Consider the following 17,732-nt stretch of genomic DNA (forward strand, 5'->3'; position numbering starts at 1 on the left):
GGGAAGACAGCGAAGGAGATAGTGCCAGAGGGCCAGAAAGAGAGAGGTGGGATGCGGTGGCTGGAAGAAGGAGCAAGCACAACTGGAGAGCCTGGGAGGGCGAGCAGGTCTCGGATGGAGAGGGCCGAAGGTCCCCTTTCCCCTCCTCCTCCTCTGGCTCCTCCTAACTTCCCCTCATTCCGGCCATCTCCTCCGCCCGCTCCAGCCCGCCCTTTCCCAGCCTCGGTCCCCGCTTCCCCCTCCATCTCTCCTCCCTTCTAACCCCCGCCCCCCTCCAGCCCTTCTCCGCTCCGCGGTAATCTGTCCGCTCCGCGGTGCCTGGGTCGTACTGCCCGTCTGTCCATCTGGAAGATCCCCGGGGTGCCTTTGGCCGCCCGTTGGACTTTGGCTTTGGGGACTGTGTAGTGTCACACTAAGAATATTTCCAGACTGAAAAGGATGGGAGATGCCCAGGCCTCCTCGAGAGCAAGCTGCCGCGCCCGCCAAGTTCAAGGCCTCCCAGCGCGCCGCCTGCCCCCCGCCCCCCACCCCCGGCCGGGCGACCCCAGGCTGCGCGAACGCTTCTGCGGAGGCTGCTCCTCGTGTGTGAACTTCCTGCTCCGCGGCCCGGGCGAGGCGGAGAGGGCGGGCGGGCGTGCGGGTGGGAACGCAGAGGGCGGGTTCCGGGCCCCGCGCCCCGCGCCCCGCGCCCCGCGCCCCCGCCTCTCCTCCCAGCGCCCGGCAGCGGCGCGCACCTGGCCCCGGCCCCTCCGGAAGCGGCTTCGGGCCGAGGCTGGGCTTGCACCCTCCACTTTCGGGTCTCTTCTGCGGCTTTGGGGACCCCAGCGGAGCGCGCCTGCCCTTTGCCCCACTCCCTCGTCTCACTCCCCAACCGCAGCTGGGGCCGGAGGGTCCCGGGGGAGAAATAAGACGGAGGAAACCGCGAAATCAGGTCCAAGGGGAAAAAAGAGAGAGACAAAGGGATGGATTCTGCCCCCCCCCCGCCCACCCCCACTTCTGTTCTTGGCAACAACTTCCAGAGGCTCCAGGGAAGGGGAATTTGATAACCATGTAAGTTCACCCTTAGATGTAGCCCAGGCCTTGTCTGGCTCTTGGCCAAGGGCGTGTTTGCCGAGCCCAGCTTGCAGAGGCGTTTCTACGAACTCCATTTCTCTTTCAGCTCGGGGTGTCCGACGGTCCCCACGCCCCCTGCTTCCCCCTTCATTTTTCTTCCCCCTACCTTCAATTCTTTCTCTCCCTTACTTCCTTCAGTTTTCCCTTGCACCACCTCGGGCCCCCCCACGCAGGACTTTAGTAGTGCAGATTCTACTTAATCTTCCTTGGATACTGTCGCCATAGGGCCACCCAGAGCCCCCCGCCCCTTCTCCTCTTCCATTATTTTCTTTTTAATCCTTCATCTCCCACTCCCATTAGGAGTCCAATCTGCATATTTAAGGTATGTTCTCCCTGGCCACTTTCTGTCTCCATACAGTTGTTCGGAGCTTTACTTATGTAAAAGTATCCTCAACCGTTTATCCCATTATTTACACTTTAAATTCAACATTGCTTTTGAAACTTGAGTGAGATATAGTTGACTGACGGCAGACTGCCCGTATCTCACGTGTACCTTTTTAAAAAAAGATCAAGATCGATTGATCGATGAGAGGGAAAGAGAATCCCAAGCCGACTTTCTGCTGAGCAGAGAGCCCAGGGGGGCTGGATCTCAAGACCCTGAGATCATGACCTACAAAATCAAGAGTCAGACACTTAAGGAACTGAGCCACCCAGGCGCCCCTGACCCATACCTTTGATAAGCTTTGACGTATGTGTGCCTCAGTGGAACCACCCCTGTAATCAATGTGCTGAATGTAGTCATCACTCCCCCAAGATTCCTCCTATCCCTTTCTATTTTCTTCTCCGTGTAGCTCCCCACACCTGGCCCTTCCCCAGACAATAAATGATCTGTCACCACAGAGTAGTTTGCATTTTCTAGAATTTTAATAAATGGGATCCTGGATGCTACCTTCTGGTTTTGTTATTCAGTTAATTCTGAGATTCATTGATATTGTTGCATGTATCAATAGTTCATTCTTCTTTATTGCCAAGTAGTATTTCATTGACTATTGCATGTTCACACTACTGTATACTGTGTATTCTGCAATTTATTTATCTGTTCACCTGTTGATGGGCATTTGGGTTCTTCCTAGTTTTAGGCTGTTCCAGTAAAACTGTCATGATCGTTCATTTATAAGTCTTTGTATGGAGATGCATTCATACCTAAGAGTAGAATGGCTGGGTAGGCATATGTTTAATGTTTAAAGGAATTGCCAAAATGTTTTCCAAAGTGGTTGTGCCTTTTTATGTTTTCACAGTAGAACATGAAAATTCCGGTTCCTTCACATCCTCACCAATGTTTGGTGTCTTTTTTTTTTTTTTTTTTAACCCATTTCTAATACATACATCCTTGTTATTTTCTTGTGGCTTTTCATTTTCATTTCCCTAAGACTAATGAAATTGGACACATTTCAAATTTTATTATTCATCTGTATCTCTTCTCTGGTTATGTGTCCACGCAAATCTTTTGAACATTTAAAAAAATATATTTATTTATTTATTTGACAGAGAGAGAGAGAGCGCACACACAAGTAGGCAGACAGGCAGACAGAGAGAGGGGGGAAGCAGGCTCCCCACCGAGCAGAGAGCCTGATGCGGGGCTCGATCCCAGGACCCTGAGATCATAACCTGAACTCAAGGCAAGGGCCCAACCCACTGAGCCACCCAAGTGCCCCTAAAATTTTTTTTTTAATTGAGTATATTAGTTTCAGGTATACAACATAGTGGTTCAGCTTCTCAGCAAGTTATGCTCTGCTCACAAGCATAGCTGCCGTCACTGTAGGCTAGTACAGTATCATTGACTATATTGCCCATTATATTGTTCCTTCTATTTATGTGATTTAATTATTCTGTAACTGTTGTATCTCCCACTCCCCTTCGCTCCTTTTGTGCACTCCACCACCCTTCTTCCTTCTGGCAACAACCATCAGTTTGTTCTCTGTATTTGTAGGTCTGATTCTGCTTTTTGTTTATTTATTCATTTCTTTGTTTTTTTTAGGTTCCACATGTAAGTGAGGAAATGTGTTATTTGTCTTTCTCAGTCTGACTTACTTCACTTAGTGTAATACCTCCTAGTTCCATCCATGTTGTCGCAAATAGCACAGTCTCACGCCTTTACTATGGCTGTGAAATATTCCATTGTTATTCTTTATCCATTCATCTATCAGGGGACACTTGGGTTGCTTCGTATCTTGGCTATTGTTAATAGCGCTGCAGTGATCATAGGGATCTATATATCTTTTCAAATTAGTGTTTTCATCCTGGGGGGTGAATATCCAGTGGTGGATCGTATGGTATTTCTATTTTTAGTTTTTTGGAGAACCTCTATACTGTTTTCTGTAGTAGCTGTTCCATTTACATTCCTACCAACAGTGCATGAGGGTGCCTTATTCTCTGTATCAACACCAATACTTGTTATTTCTTACCTTTTTTTTTTTTTTTTTTTTGCCATTCTGACAGGTGGGGGAGGTGGTGTCTCATTGTTGTTTTGATTTGCATTTCCCTAGTGGTTATCGCTGTTAAGCATCTTTTCAGGTGTCATTTTGGTATTTGTATGTCTTCTTTGGAAAAAAAAATGTCTATTCAAGGTCCTCTCCCCATTTTTAATTAATTTACTTTAATTTTAATTAAAATTTAATTTTGGTTTTTAGAAAAGAGGGTAGGGAAGGGCAAAGAGAGAGAGAGAGAATCTCAAGCAGGCTCCGCGCTGGGGAGAGCAGGGCTTGATCTCACAACCTTTAGATCATGACCTGAGCTGAAATCAAGAGTCGGATATTTAACGGACTGAGCCACCCAGGTGCCCCTCCTCTGCCAAGTTTTTTTTTTTTTTTAAAGATTTTATTTATTTATTTGACAGAGATCACAAGTAGGCAGAGTCGGGCAGAGAGAGAGGAGGAAGCAGGCTCCCAGCTGAGCTGAGAGTCCGATGTGGGACTCGATCCCAGGATCCTGGGATCATGACCTGAGCCGAAGGCAGAGGCTTTAACCCACTGAGCCACCTAGGTGCCCCTCTGCCAAGTTTTTAAACAGTGTTGTTTGTCTGTTTGGTTTGGTGTTGAGCTATGTTAGTTCATTATATATTTTTGATATTAACCTCTTACTAGAGATCTCATTTTCAGATATCTTCAGTAGGTTGTAGAGTTTTTTGGTTGTTGTTCTGTTGATGGCTTTCTTTGCTGGGCAAAAGCTTTTTATTTTGATGTAGTCCCAGTAGTTTATTTTTGCTTTTATTTCCCTTGTCTTAGGAGACATAGCTTAGACAAATGTTGCAGTGGCCAGCGTGAGAGAAATTATTGCCTGTGTTTTTTTCTAGGATGCTTATGGTTTCAGGTCTCATATTTAGGTCTTTAGTCCACATTATGTTTATATTTTTTGTATGGTGTAAGACAGTGTTTAGTTTGATTCTTTTGCTTGTTCCAGTCCAGTTTTCCCAGCACCGTTTTTCGAAGAGACTGTTTTTTCTCCATTGTGTATTCTTCTCTTCTTGGTCATCAATTAATTGACCATATAAGCATAAGTTTATTTCTGGGTTCTCTGTTCTGTTTTATTGGTCTGTGTTCGTGCCATACTGTGTCTTGAAATCTGGAACTGCGATGTCTCCAGCTTTGTTCTTCTCACTCAGAATTGCTTTGGCTCTTTGGGATCTCCCATAAGGATTTAGCATTGTTTGTTCTAGTTCTGGGAAAAATGCTGTTGGTATTTTGATAGGGATTGCACCGAATCTGTAGATTGCTCCAGGTAGTATGGGCATTTTAACAATATTGATCCTTCCAATTCATGAGCATGGAATATCTTTCCATTTGTTTGTTTCATCTTCAATTTCTTTCATTAATATTTTATAGTTTTCAAGAGTACAGGTCTTTCACCTCCTTGGTTAAGTTTATTCCTAGGTAGTTTATTCTTTTTGGTTCAGTTGGAAATGGAATTGTTTTCTTAATTTCTCTTTCTGTTCCATTATTAGAATATAGAAATGCTACCAATTTGGAGGTATCAGTTTTGTATCCTGCAACTTTACTGAATTCATTGATTACTTCTAGTAGTTTGTTGGTGGAGTCTGTGGGGTTTCTGCATATGGTTTCATATGCAAATATTTATAGTTTCACTTCTTTTTTTTTTTTAAGATTTTATTTATTTATTTGACAGACAGAGATCACAAGTAGGCAGAGAGGCAGGCAGAGAGAGAGGGGAGGAAGCAGGCTCCCCACAGAGCAGAGAGCCCGATGTGGGCTCAATCCCAGGACCCTGGGATCATGACCTGAGCTGAAGGCAGAGGCTTTAATCCACTGAGCCACCCAGGCGCCCTACAGTTTCACTTCTTATTTACCAGTGTGGATGCCTCTTATTTCTTTTTCTTGTTTGATTGCTATGGCAAGGACTTCCGGTACTGTGTTGAATGAAAGTTTGCCATTTTTTTCTCTTTTCAAAGATTGATTTATTTATTTGATGTAGAGAGAGGAAGCAAGGAGAGGGGCAGAGGGAGAGAGAGAGTCCACAAGCAGACTTCCCATTGAGTGCAGAGCCCCATGCCTGGCTTGGTCCCAGGACCCTAGATCATGACCTGAGCCAAAACCAAGAGTCAGCTGCCTAACTGACTGAGCTACCTGGAAGCCCCTGCCCATTTTTTTTTTTTTTTTTAAATTTGGGTATGTGTCCTCTTATTATTGAGTTTTTTTGTTATGGTAAAATAGATGTAACATAAAATCATTTTAACCATTTTAAAGGTACAATTCAGTAGCATTAAGTACATTCACAATGCTCATCAACCATTACCACTATCTATTTTCAAAACTTTTTGTCATCTGTTCTACAGAAAAACACTATATGCATTACATAGCTCTCCAACTTCATAACTCTATATGCTGACCTGTATGTATGGTAATTCTGTGCTTGACCTTTTGAGGAACTGCCATATTTTTATATAATGACTGTAACATTTTACATTTCCACCACAATGTATGAGGGTTTCAGTTTCTCCACATCAGTGCTTCATATTTTCCATTGTTTTTGAAAGTAGCCATCCTAATGGGTGTGAGGTGGTATTTCATTGTGGTTTTGATTTGCATTTCCTTCGTGATTAATGATGTTTAGCATCTTTTAATGTGCTTACTGGCCTTTTGTGAAACTTCTTTGGAGAAATGTCTATTCACATCTTTTTACTATTTTTGAATAGGGTTATTATTGAGTTTTGAAAGTTCTGTATATATGTATATTTTGGATATAAGTATCCTATCAGATGTATGCTCTGCAAATATGTTCTCATGGACTGTGCCTTGTCTTTTCATCTCATAACTGTTTTTTTGTAGAGCAAATGTGTTCAATTTCAATGAAGTCCAGTCTACCACAATGCCCTTTAATAGATCATTCTTTTGATGTCATATCTTAAGAAATCTTTACCTGCCTTAAAGTCACAAAGATTTTCTCCTACATTTTCTTCAGGAAGTTTTAAGTTTTACATTTAGGTTTCTGTTCCATTTTTAATTGATTTTATACATGATGCAAGGTATATATATTAATTTCTTTTCCTATGGATAAAGAAATTTTCTAGCCACATTTAAAAAAAAAAGTCTATTCCTTCTCCACCTTTGCACCTTTTCCAAAAGTCAGTTGTCTGCACATGTGTGGGTCTATATCTGGATTTTATTTTCTGTGCCATTGATCTCTTTTGTCTGACTTGATGCAAATACCATGCTGTCCTGATTAGTATAGATTTACAATAAATCTTGAAATCAGATAGCTCACCAAATTGTTCTTTTTCAGAGTTTTTTCCTAGGGCTTTTGCATTTCCATAGGAATTTTAGACTTTGTTATTAGTTTCTCCATAAGTCTGCTGGGATTTTGTTTGAGAATGCATCAAATGTGTTTACCAGTTTGGAGCAAACTGACATTGAGGCAAGATTGAGTCTTATGAATATTGTATATTTCCCAGTTATTTAGGGCTTTTTAAATTTTGCTCTGTGATTTTTTTGTAGTTTGAGCATATAGGTCTTTGGCATCTTTTTTCCAGACCTACCCCTAAATATTTCCTATTTTTGTGAGATTATAAGTGGTATTTTTAAATTTTAATTTCTTAACTGTTTATTGCTAACATAGAGAAATACAATGGAAATTTTTATACTGATCTTGTATCTTGGATCCTTGCCAAACTCACTTCTTTGTCCCAATAACTTCAAAAAATAGATTTAAGATTTCCCACAAAGATGATCATATTCTCTGTGAATAAAGGCAATTTTATTTCTTCCTTCCCAGTAGAATCTTTTAATTTATTTTCTTTACCTGATTTCAACAGCTCAGCTAAAATCAAGTTCAAGGTCCAATGGGAAATAATCTAGCTCACCGTCTCCTTTTACAGATGAGAACATGGAGGATCCGAGGAGAGAAGTTCATTGCCTTAAACCATATGGACAGTTAGAGGCAGATTTACTATACAGCCATAGGATCCATTCACAGGCAAGCAAACCTCCTTTTTTCCTTCCAGTTTCTCCCCTTAATGACAGAGGTATGACTCCAGTGCCCCCGATTCAAATCCCCAAGCCATCATTGACCAGCTGTGTGGCCTCTGTGAGTACAATGCTTATTTCTCCCTAGTGTTATGGCCCCACCTGTAGAATGTGGTTAATAATACTCCCATCAATGGTTATGATGAGGCCTTCTTATGTCACTTGCTTCCTCTTGTTTCCAGCTTTCAGATGCTGTGTTGATGGTAGCCGGTTCCCACCAAGAAAGCAACAAAGCAGGAAGGAAATAGGAGCCATGGCCATCCACTATGTCCTTAGTGTCCTGGAGAAGAGAATTACATATCTTTGTTGCTATTACATTTTCATCCATAAAGTGGGACTCTTTACCTCATGGACACTTGTAAGAAATGGTCGGTGTTTTTTTTGTTTTTTTTTTTTTAAATTAATGCATTTATTTGAGAGAGAGAGTGCATGCATGGGTGGGTGGAGAGACAGAGGGAGAGGAGAGAGAGAATCCCAAGCAGACCACCAGCTAAGTGTGGAGCCTGCCATGGGGCTCATTCCATGACCCAAGATCATGACCCTCGCTGAAACCAAGAGTCTGGTGCTTCATGGCACCTGGGTGGCTCAGTGGGTTAAAGCCTCTGCATTCAGCTCAGGTCATGATCCCAGGGTCCTGGGATGTAGCCCCGCATCTGGCTCTCTGCTTAGTGGGGAGCCTGCTTCCCCCTCTCTCTCTCTGCCTGCTTCTGCCTACTTGTGATCTCTGTCTGTCAAATAAATAAATAGAATCTTAAAAAAAAAAAATCTGATGCTTAACAGACTGACCCAGAAGTGATCAATGTTTTGAGGAGTTACAATGCTTAAGGAAATAATTTACTTAAGTCATCTTGGGCAAGTCATTAGTATTTCTCAATTCACTTTTCCTATCTGGTAATGAGAGATAATTTTTTTTCCCCTCACAGGATTTATTTAAGATTAAGTGGTTTGTTTGTGTATATTACATTTACAAATGCACCCTACTTGAAAGCACAAAAGCAATATGTTAGATTAAAGGTGGAAACAAATTGGAATTTTTGTAAAAATTGATTTTTTTCAAAATACTACATTTGCAGGGGTCCTCGGGGGGCTTCATGGGTAAAGTATCTGACTCTTGATTTTGGCTCAGGTCATGGTCTCAAGGGTTGTGGGATCAATCTCTGCATGAGACTCTGTGCATGCACGAAGTCCACTGGAGATGATCTCTCCCTCTCCCTCTGCCCCTCTGCACCTCCCCTTGCTCACTTGTTCTCTCTCTTGCTCTCAAATAAATAAATAAAATCTTTTTTAAAAATCTAAAATACTAAACTGCAAAGAAAGCAAATGATAAACTTCTTGAGGTGTGAAACAGGGACACTTTCTCCAACTCTAACTACAGACTCATTCCCTTCTAACTATTTCTATTGTTAACTTTTCTTTTCTTCTTCTTCTTTTTTTTTTTTAAGATTTTTATTTATTTATTTGACAGACAGATTACAAGTAGGCAGAGGAGATAGGCAGAGAGAGAGAGGAGGAAGCAGGCTCCCCGTCGAGCAGAGAGCCTGATGTGGAGCTCGATCCCAGAACCCTGGGACCATGACCAGAGCTGAAGGCAGAGGCTTTAACCCACTGAGCCACCCAGGCGCCCCTATTGTTAACTTTTCTGATGGCTTTCTTCATTTCATTAAAAAACTATTCTTATACCAATGTTTTTTAGATCTCAAGATTAGATATATCAGTTGATTTATTGCTGCAGTGGATAAGATTTACCTCCCTTTTATCACACTCCTATCCCAAAAGAAGAGATTTTTACTTCTTTTATTGGTTGCCTTGGTAATTCAAAAAATATATGTATCCCTCTACTTCTTATTTTATTAGCCATAGGTTGTATCTTTTGATTTTTCCATTTTGGAAAGGGAGGATACTTACCCTTTATAGTTTCCTTCATTTTTTTTAAACCTCCTACCTCTTTCCCTTGGTGTTTATTCTTTGTACATTTTCCAGGGTGATAATTTCTACAGTTGATTCTGTAGCTAGAATGATTTATTCTGGCATTTCTCTCCAGTTGATTGGAACAGTTGAGAATCATCTCACAGTGTTTATATGATGATGACTATGTACAAGTTGTTCTGGGCAGAATCAAGCACATATTATGATTCTATCTCCTTTTTGTGTGACTTTCTTACTTTTTTTTTTGTTGTTGTTAGTGTTTCTGCTTACCTTCTGGGTACTGAGACTCTCTGTTTCTTTTTAAGGGTGCCAAACACATGTAGGCATGGATTCAAGCACCCATGCTCATTGCTTGCCAAGCCAGCCAGTCAGTCTTATCCCTGGACCTGGGCCAAGGCTTAGGGAAGGAGCCAGAGATGAGGACCAACCAGCTGTCTGTCTGCTCTGGTGACTGTAGTCATCTTGCTCACCCAGCAGGTAGCTTCTGAGTAGATTGAACTAAAGATCACCTCCTGCATGCCACCACTGAATGAATGTCTCCATACACATCTTCAGTCTATCTTGGAGTTAATTTTAGTGTGCATTATGAGTCTGTATCAGTTAGCTGTTGCTGTGTAACAAATTATCCACTCCTCTCCTGTCCCCCCCAGACCTTAGTGGCTTAAAAAACGAATTATAATTTATTTTCCCCTGTGTAGTTGAAAATCTGCATATAACTTTTGACTCCCCTAAAACTTAACTACTAATAATAACGTGCTGTTGACTAGAAGTCTTATTAATAACATACAGTCAATTAACATGTATTTTGCATGTCATAGGTATTCTTACTATAAAGTAAGCTAGAGAAAAGAGAACATTATTTAAAAAGTCATAAGGAAGAAAAAATACATAGAGAGTACCATAGTATATTTATATTTAAAAAAAAAAAAAAAGAACTCCAGGGGCACTTGAGTGGCTCAATGGGTTAAGTCTCTGCCTTCGGCTCAGCTCATGATCTCAGGGTTCTGGGATCAAGCCCCACATCGGGCTCTCTGCTCAGCAGGGAGCCTGCTTCCTCCTCTCTCTCTGCCTGCCTCTTTAACTACTTGTGATCTCTGTTTTTCAAATAAATAAATAAAATCTTAAAAAAAAAAAAAAGAAGCATGGAAAAATCAGGAACAACTGGTGCTCCCCATAATGGTTCTCCCATCCTGCTGTGGGCAAGCATTCTATTAAGTTCCCCCATCCTAGTTGTTCCTACAGCCTCTGAGAGAACTGTATGCCAACCCTTTGGTTCTTGACTCTAGCTTCATATTAAAAACAAAACAAAACAAAAACCCAAAAACTCCATATATGTAGATCCACACAGTTCAAACCCATGTTGTTCAAGGGTCAATTGTATTTTAAAACTATCAAAGAATCCAACTTAGGTTTTGTCTGAGTTTGCAGACAGCTGGCACCTGTGGAGTACTCTATCATTACCACACCAATCTGAGCCATCATCATTTGCATTTACCAAAATCCCATATAAATTTGGGTCACTTCTGTTTTCCATCCTGTCCTGGCATCACATTTTAGCCTCAGAAAAGCCACTTTTCTTGAGCAAAGGAAGAACTGGGAGAGAACCTCAAGGCTGAAAGAGGAGAAAGACAGGGAAGAGAAAGGTGTGTTACAGAACAACAGAAAACATACTGCTTTTCCAATGTTCGCTGGCGAGAGAAATCAGTTGGGATGCAACCCTGCACTCGTGTCTGACACCAAAAGCCTGCATCCTGCTAATTCAGAAACGTCGGGGCTGCTGGTGCTGGCTACTACCCCGAGGATGCCTCTGGCTACCTTCAGAAGGACGTGAAGATAGAGCTGTCTTTTCAACAATGGGGACTCTTGAAGGCTTTGGTGGACACTCAGCTGAGACCTTATGGGCACAGCCTGGGGGGTTGGGTGGAGCCAAGATACTGGGAATGGGTAAATGGGTATGGCTAATAACAACCTTGATTGAACAATAATGGCTACCCCCCCCCCCAAAATCACTTTTCCAATAGGAACTTGGACTTGTTCTGCATCATTGCCCTGAAGGCCTGTTTGCATGAGCAGGACTTCCCAGACAGCGGCTATTCCTGGAAGCAGGCAGCATTGGTCTCACGTGGCCAGGGCACCCATTCCTGGTGAAGCAAAGAAGGCCAGCACGCTGAGGTCCAGGGAGGTCCAGGGAGGAGCAGACCCCACAGGGAGAGGTGAGCAAGATTCACTCGGAGAATTACTATGACGGCCAAGTAGCTGCATTTCAGGCCAGGATCCAGGCTCACCAGGGAAAGGGTGAAATACATATCAGAAAAACCTTGCCTTTGGAGCAGGGATGGCTGTGTTTCACACCAATGCTTGTTTAGGAAGACAAGACTGATGCTGGACGCCCCCTGCTGGAGAGGATCTGGCATCTCATGGGTGGCCCAGAAGGAAGCTCCTTGCCTCAAGAGCCAAGTGTATGGAGTCTCCAAGAGGAGGCTTGTTTGTGGCAGCCCCTCCCTCACCCTCTCCCAACACCCCACCGATGCTGATGCTTCCTGATCTTTAGGGCACAGGGGCCTTCTTCCACCTACAAGCAGATCAAGTTTGCACTTGAGGCCAAGGCCCCCGGACTCACCAATTACCAACTCAATCAAGAAAGCCCTGATGGAAAATTCAAGAAGATCCTATCTGACTTCAGTGCCTACAGTTCTCTTTATCCTCTGCCTGGTCTGGGTCTTGGGGGTCTCTATTTCTAAGTATGGGCTTCGAAATGGTGGGTCTTGGTGGAGTCCGTCTTGTGTTCACGCACAACAACAGTGATGGTCTCTAATGGCCAACGGCATCCAAACCCGAGTGTTGCTGTGAAGTGTCAGAAGAGAGAGGCCAAGAGAAGCAATGTACCCGACCTCCTGGGGGTCCATTGCTGGACAACATGATCCGAAAAGACCACTGCCCACTGGAATAGAGTCTGCAAAAAACAAGTGGATGAGCTGAAAAGTTGAGTTTTGTCAACTATGAGCACAACAAATTGTTTTGACCACCAGACCCAGAGGATGGCTTCCCTTACGTCCCCTTCAGATCATCACTGCCACCTGTAGGGTTTTTCTCTGCTTACTGGTCTGATTTTAACCACACGTGGAACCCTTTGCTCCATCCGTAAAATGGGATTAAGCACCCCCTTCCACAAAATTAAGACAAGGCTATTTGTGTGTATTAAGATGAATTGAGACCAAAGCTAATGGTAACGATTTCTTTCTTTTTTTTTTTAAGCATTCCTTTATTGTGGGAAAATACACATAACATAAAACTTACCATTTTAGTCATTTTTGGTATACAGTTCAGTGGTATTAAGTACATTCCCACTGTTGTGCAACCATGACCACTCTCCACCTCCAGAACTTTTTCATCTTTCCAAACGGCAACTTTGTGCATATTAAACGAACTCTCATTTCCCCTACCCCAGCCCGTGGGAATCACCATTCTACCTTGTGTGTGTATGATTTTGACTATTCTAGGTACCTCACATATGTGAAATTGTATAGTATTTTTTTGTGTGACTTATTTGTCTTTCATTATTTGTCTTTTTGTGATTGACTTATTTCACCTTGTGTCATGTCTTCTTTCAGATGTCTGTGCGGAAGCAGAGTTGCCAGATTGCTCCATTTTAAAGTTTGTGAGGAACCCGCACACTGTTTTTCTTGGTGGCTGAACCAGTTTAAACCCCCTCCAACAGCACACAGGGGTTCCCCTTCCTCCACATCCTCGCCAGCGCTTGTGATCTCTTGTCCTTTTGATAACCCCTATCCCAGCAGGTGTGAGGTGGTATCTCATTGTGGTTCTCCTTTGCTTTTCCCTGATGATGAGTGATGCTGAGCTTCTTTTCATGCACCTGTTGACCATTTCTATGTCTTCCTTGGAAGAATGTCTAGTTGGCCTCTTTGCCCATTTTTAAATTGGATTATTATTATTATTTTAAAATATTTTATTTATTTGAGAGAGATGTAGAGAGAGCGCACACGCTTGAGCAGGGGTGGGGGGCAAGAGGGCACAGAGAGGGAGAGACTCCCAGGCTGACTCCGCACTGAGCATGGAACCTGACACAGGATTTGATCTCGTGACCCTGAGGTCATGCCCTGAACCAAAACCAGGAGTCGAGTGCTTAACCTACTGAGCCACCTAGGTGCCCCTGATTATTATTACATTTTTTATTAAGTTGTAAGATTTCCCTATATGTTTTGGATATCAATCCCTTCTTAGATATACGGTTTGCAGATATTTTCTCCCATTCTGGAGTTGCCTTTCTGTTTTGTTCATGGTTGCTTTGCTGCACAGAAAGTGATGTAGTCCCACTTATTAATTCTTTGTTTTGCTGCCTATGCTTTTTAAGATGTCATCTTAAAACATTATTGCCGAGAATAGTGCCAAGGAGCTGTTCTCTATGCTTTCTTCTATGAGTTTTATGGCTTCAAGGTTTACAGTTAAGTCTTTAACCCAACTCAAGTTGATTTCTGTGAGTGGTGTTAGACAGGGGTTTAATTTCATTCTTTTGCATGTGAATATCCAGTTTTCCTGTCACCATTCATTGAAGAGACTGTCCTTTCTTCTGAGTATTCTTGGCTGCCTTGTCAAATATTACTTGACCATATACACCTGGGTTTATTTCTGGGATTTGGATTCTGTTCCCTTGGTCTATGTGTCCGTTTTTAATGCCAATACCCTACTGTTCTGATCACTATATTACAACTTTGTAATATGGCTTGAAACCAGGCAGTGGGATACTTCCATCTTTGTTCTTCTTTCTCAAGATTGCTTTGGCTTCTTGGGGTCTTCTGTGTTTCCATAGACTTTTGGGTTTTTGGTATTTCTGTGCAAAATGCCAACAGAATTTTGATAGGGACTGCACTGAAACACCAGATCATTTTGGAAGGGAGGCTGAAATACAGTGGTGAGAGGTAGAGGGAATTCAGACTCATCTAGACCAGATTAAGACCTTTAGAAGGTCTGTCTCTTGGCTTCACATGCTCACTTCTAAGGGCTGCTTTTCATAGTTGAGGCTGAAAGCCTGTGACCTACATGCTGTATCTCCTGATGTTTCTCCCCTACATTTCTTAGGCTTCCCGTTAGATTCTGCCAAAAGGAGGCCCTGGCAGGAGATCAGATGGCAAGGAACAGAGATAAGGATCCAGTGCAATATGTGTTGGGAGTTACTGGTGTGGCCCTGGGCACGGAGCCCCAGTCTAGTTCACACGTCTGCTAGATCCAGAACCAACTGTGACCGAGCCTTCAGTGATGCAGCAGGAAACAGAGGCCCTTAGGGCTGGAATGCACCGCAGGGGCAGGGGCAGCATATAATCACTGAATTTCCCCGTTTAGCTCTTCCTCACTTTCGTACCCAATTCTCCATGTTAGATTCTCCCTGCTTGAAATACCTAGAATGGTAACAATTATCCTGCCTGGACCCTGAATGGCATCCTTTAATGCAATTTAATATACAAAGAACACCAAATCATAAAAAAAGTTCGGTGTGTATCCTTCCAGACTTTTCCTTAGGATTTTACCATACAAATGCTTTAATACTGTGTGAATTTATGGAAGTATTATCATGTGCATTCTTCCTCAATTTGGTTTTAAAAAAATATGACAACCAGTCTTGGAGTTCCTTCTGTGGTGTAAATATGAACTTAACTACATTGAAACGATGCCTTGTGTTCTAGCTGCCATTTATCTAATGATAGACATTCAGGTTTTCAGTATATCTGCTCTTTTTTTTTAAAGATTTTTATTTATTTATTTGACAGAGATTACAAGCAGGCAGAAAGGCAGGCAGAGAGAGAGATGGGGAAGCAGGCTCCCTGGCGAGCAGAGAGCCTGATGTGGGGCTCGACCCCAGGAGCCTGGGATCTACTTGAGCTGAAGGGCGGAGGCTTTAATCCACTGAGCCACCCAGGTGCCGTATATCTGCTCTTAATAAGGACCTGTGGTCAACACTCTGAAATGCGTGCCCGTGTTTCTCTGTGGCTATTAACCAGATGTGGGATCACAGAGTTGTAGGGCGTGTACATTTTGGATTTGATCACAGTTGGCCCGATTGTTCTTCAAAGTGGCCATGCCAATCTGCACTCCCACCCAGGGGCAGGGGAGTGTCCTTTCCAATGCTTGATATTTCCTTGCTCTTCAGTTTTGGACAGTCTGGGGGATGCGACAGTATCTTGCTGTTGCTTCAGTCTGCATGGTCCTTTGGACTTGTGCATCAGAGCATCATCTGATAGGTTGACAAGGATGACTTCAAACCATGCGAAGCAGAGTAGCTGGTGCTCCCTGGCTTTCGGGGGGCAGGTCTGAGAGGTGGCTCTTTTGCTAACAAAGCTGCCCCATGAAGCTCCCCATGATTTCTTGTGCCATCAGCATTTGGCTGACGCTGCTGTCAAGGAGGAGGGGAAAAGCACCAAGGCTTTTTTGGATGTGTGTAGATGTGTGTGGTACCCAGCAGCGAGTGGCAGTCCTCAGAGCAGCACATGACAGAGGCCAGCCCCTGTGGAGGGCAGGGGTAGACAGAGCAGAAGAAAATTCTATCAGACACACTCTGGAGGACCCCCAGAGCAGCAAGTTTGTTGTAGTAAAAGAAGGAGGCTTTATTGAGAACCAGTGACGCAGTCCACTCCCAGGATTAATGAAATGTCCTGGAAGCTGGACAGTTTTCTCCTCTGGATTCCTTCTTCTGATGCGGAATCCTGTGATATATTTTAGATTCTGAAAGGCTTCAAGCAGAGTCCAGTAGGAGTGTGGTAACCTCTCTGCTTTGAGAAAACAGAAATAGAAAACAGGACAAGGAAGGGAGAGGGAGAGACCCAAGAACAGTTATGCTTCGGTTAATTCTGTTTTGTTTTCTACAAGATGCTCCTCACGAAGCTAAAAGAATCATCTTTCTTGCAAACTTCAGTTATATTCTTGTGGGAAAAGAATGAACTCAACTGGAAGTCTAGGCTTTGTCACCTTGTATGAGTTTCCTAGAGCACCCCCCCCCCCCAAATCTGCCTGCCCTTGGAGCCTCTTTCTTGCTGTTTGTCCTAAGCAGCACCGGGCTGGAAGTTAGGACCACTTCTAGCTCCTGTTTTGATAGAAACTCACCCTAGTAACTAGCAAACTCCTTCAGCTCTCTCTCCCTCAGTTTCTCAGTCTGTAAGAGGGTGTGGTCACGCCTGTGCTGCTGGTTTCTGTGAGGATAAAGGCGGCAGGAGGTGCGAAGGCTTTGGCTAAACGCTGCTGCATTTTACGTAGCAAACTCAGGTGTGCCAGAAAATGTCCAGCCACAAACAACCCAAACTAGTTTTACTGTAGACGTAGGGAGAACAACCTTTTAAGAATGAAGCCGGTAGTCCAGGACGATTTCTGGCTGTCTTCTTGGAATGCTGGGCAGCAGGGTCAGAGAGGAGTGTGACAAGGAGCACAAACTGAAGACCAGTCCGGTGTCCTCATAGGGCCTCAGCGGTAGCGCAGCTCCAGGGGCTCCATGGCGCCACCTGGTGTCCCGCGCCCGCCACTGCCCAGAAACCACGTGTAAGAAAGTGCTTACAACCTAACTACGCACCCTGGTTTAGACCTGTCCTAGCCAATGGGGAATGAGAAGGCGGGGCAGGGGAAAGCGAGAGCCCAATCGCCGCCTGTTTTCAGAGGAGAAGGCGGGGCTTGGGATTTACCACGTTGGGTTTGTCCGCAGCGCTAATTACTTTTTCCAAAGACTGGAGGGCTTCACTCCGGCTGGCGCCGCCGCCTCGCGTGCTCCTGCTCCGCCGCGACCGTCCGGGGGGCTGCTCCTCCCAAGTACCATGTGTGACGGCGCCCTGCTGCCTCCTCTCGTCCTGCCTTTGCTGCTGCTGCTGGTTTGGGGACTGGACCCGGGCACAGGTAGCGCTCCCTCGCCCACCGCCCCTTCCTCGCCCGTGCCTCTCGCGGCCACCACCTTCCTCCTGCCATCCCGAGGCGTCCTGGCGGCCCCCGCCTGCCTGCGCGGCCCGGGGCCGGCGGCGGAGCGCTGACAACGCTCGGGGCCGAGGGGCTGCGGGCCGCGGCCGGACGACCGGGCTCCAGGCTGCTCCTGGGCGGCCGCGCCGCCGGCGGGTCTCCCGGCGCCGATGCCGCGCCGCCGTCCCCGGAGGTGCTCGGGCGGCCGCGCTGGAGCCCTTCCCCTGGTGGCGCGGGTCCCGGGTGGAGGCGCTGGCCGGCACGGAGGTG

At 44.5% G+C, this 17,732-nt stretch overlaps 2 protein-coding genes across 12 annotated transcripts in view; both read left to right on the plus strand.

The window, feature by feature from the left end:
- The first annotated feature begins 200 nt into the window (after positions 1 to 200).
- On the plus strand, positions 201 to 13,428 carry LOC309866290 (uncharacterized protein). Of its 4 annotated transcripts, XM_082733864.1 has the most exons (3): positions 201 to 581; positions 7,772 to 7,957; positions 13,127 to 13,428. In XM_082733864.1, exons 1-3 carry the CDS (start codon positions 446 to 448, stop codon positions 13,207 to 13,209), a joined length of 405 nt encoding a protein of 134 aa, XP_082589990.1. In that variant the 5' UTR covers positions 201 to 445; the 3' UTR covers positions 13,210 to 13,428. The 4 variants fall into 4 exon arrangements, 1 of the variants encoding a protein (XP_082589990.1); XR_014312549.1 differs by lacking the exons at positions 7,772 to 7,957; positions 13,127 to 13,428 and adding an exon at positions 7,442 to 7,539; XR_014312550.1 differs by lacking the exons at positions 201 to 581; positions 7,772 to 7,957; positions 13,127 to 13,428 and adding exons at positions 658 to 1,050; positions 7,568 to 7,626.
- A 3,702-nt stretch (positions 13,429 to 17,130) lies between these two features.
- The window catches only part of ADAMTS17 (ADAM metallopeptidase with thrombospondin type 1 motif 17), a 327,093-nt gene continuing 326,491 nt past the window's right edge, over positions 17,131 to 17,732 (plus strand). For 3 of the 8 annotated variants that reach the window (XM_082736458.1, XM_082736455.1, XM_082736459.1), the window contains exon 1: positions 17,199 to 17,405. In XM_082736458.1, the coding sequence (XP_082592584.1) occupies positions 17,327 to 17,405 (79 nt within the window). In that variant the 5' untranslated portion in view covers positions 17,199 to 17,326. Of the gene's footprint in view, positions 17,406 to 17,732 lie in introns of all 8 variants that reach the window. The other 5 variants (XM_082736460.1, XM_082736461.1, XM_082736454.1 and 2 more) reach the window with 5 other exon arrangements.

This window comes from Mustela nivalis (assembly GCF_964662115.1).
Source record: "Mustela nivalis genome assembly, chromosome: 6".
In the NCBI taxonomy this organism is placed as follows: Eukaryota; Metazoa; Chordata; class Mammalia; order Carnivora; family Mustelidae; genus Mustela; species Mustela nivalis.

Coding starts and splice junctions, on each gene's coding strand:
- LOC309866290 (XM_082733864.1), top strand. CDS start 446: ATGCCCAGGCCTCCTCGAGAGCAAGCTGCCGCGCCCGCCAAGTTCAAG. Junction 582..7,771: donor TTCTGCGGAGGCTGCTCCTC/GTGTGTGAACTT, acceptor TCTTGTTTCCAG/CTTTCAGATGCTGTGTTGAT. Junction 7,958..13,126: donor ATGGACACTTGTAAGAAATG/GTCGGTGTTTTT, acceptor GTCTTCTTTCAG/ATGTCTGTGCGGAAGCAGAG.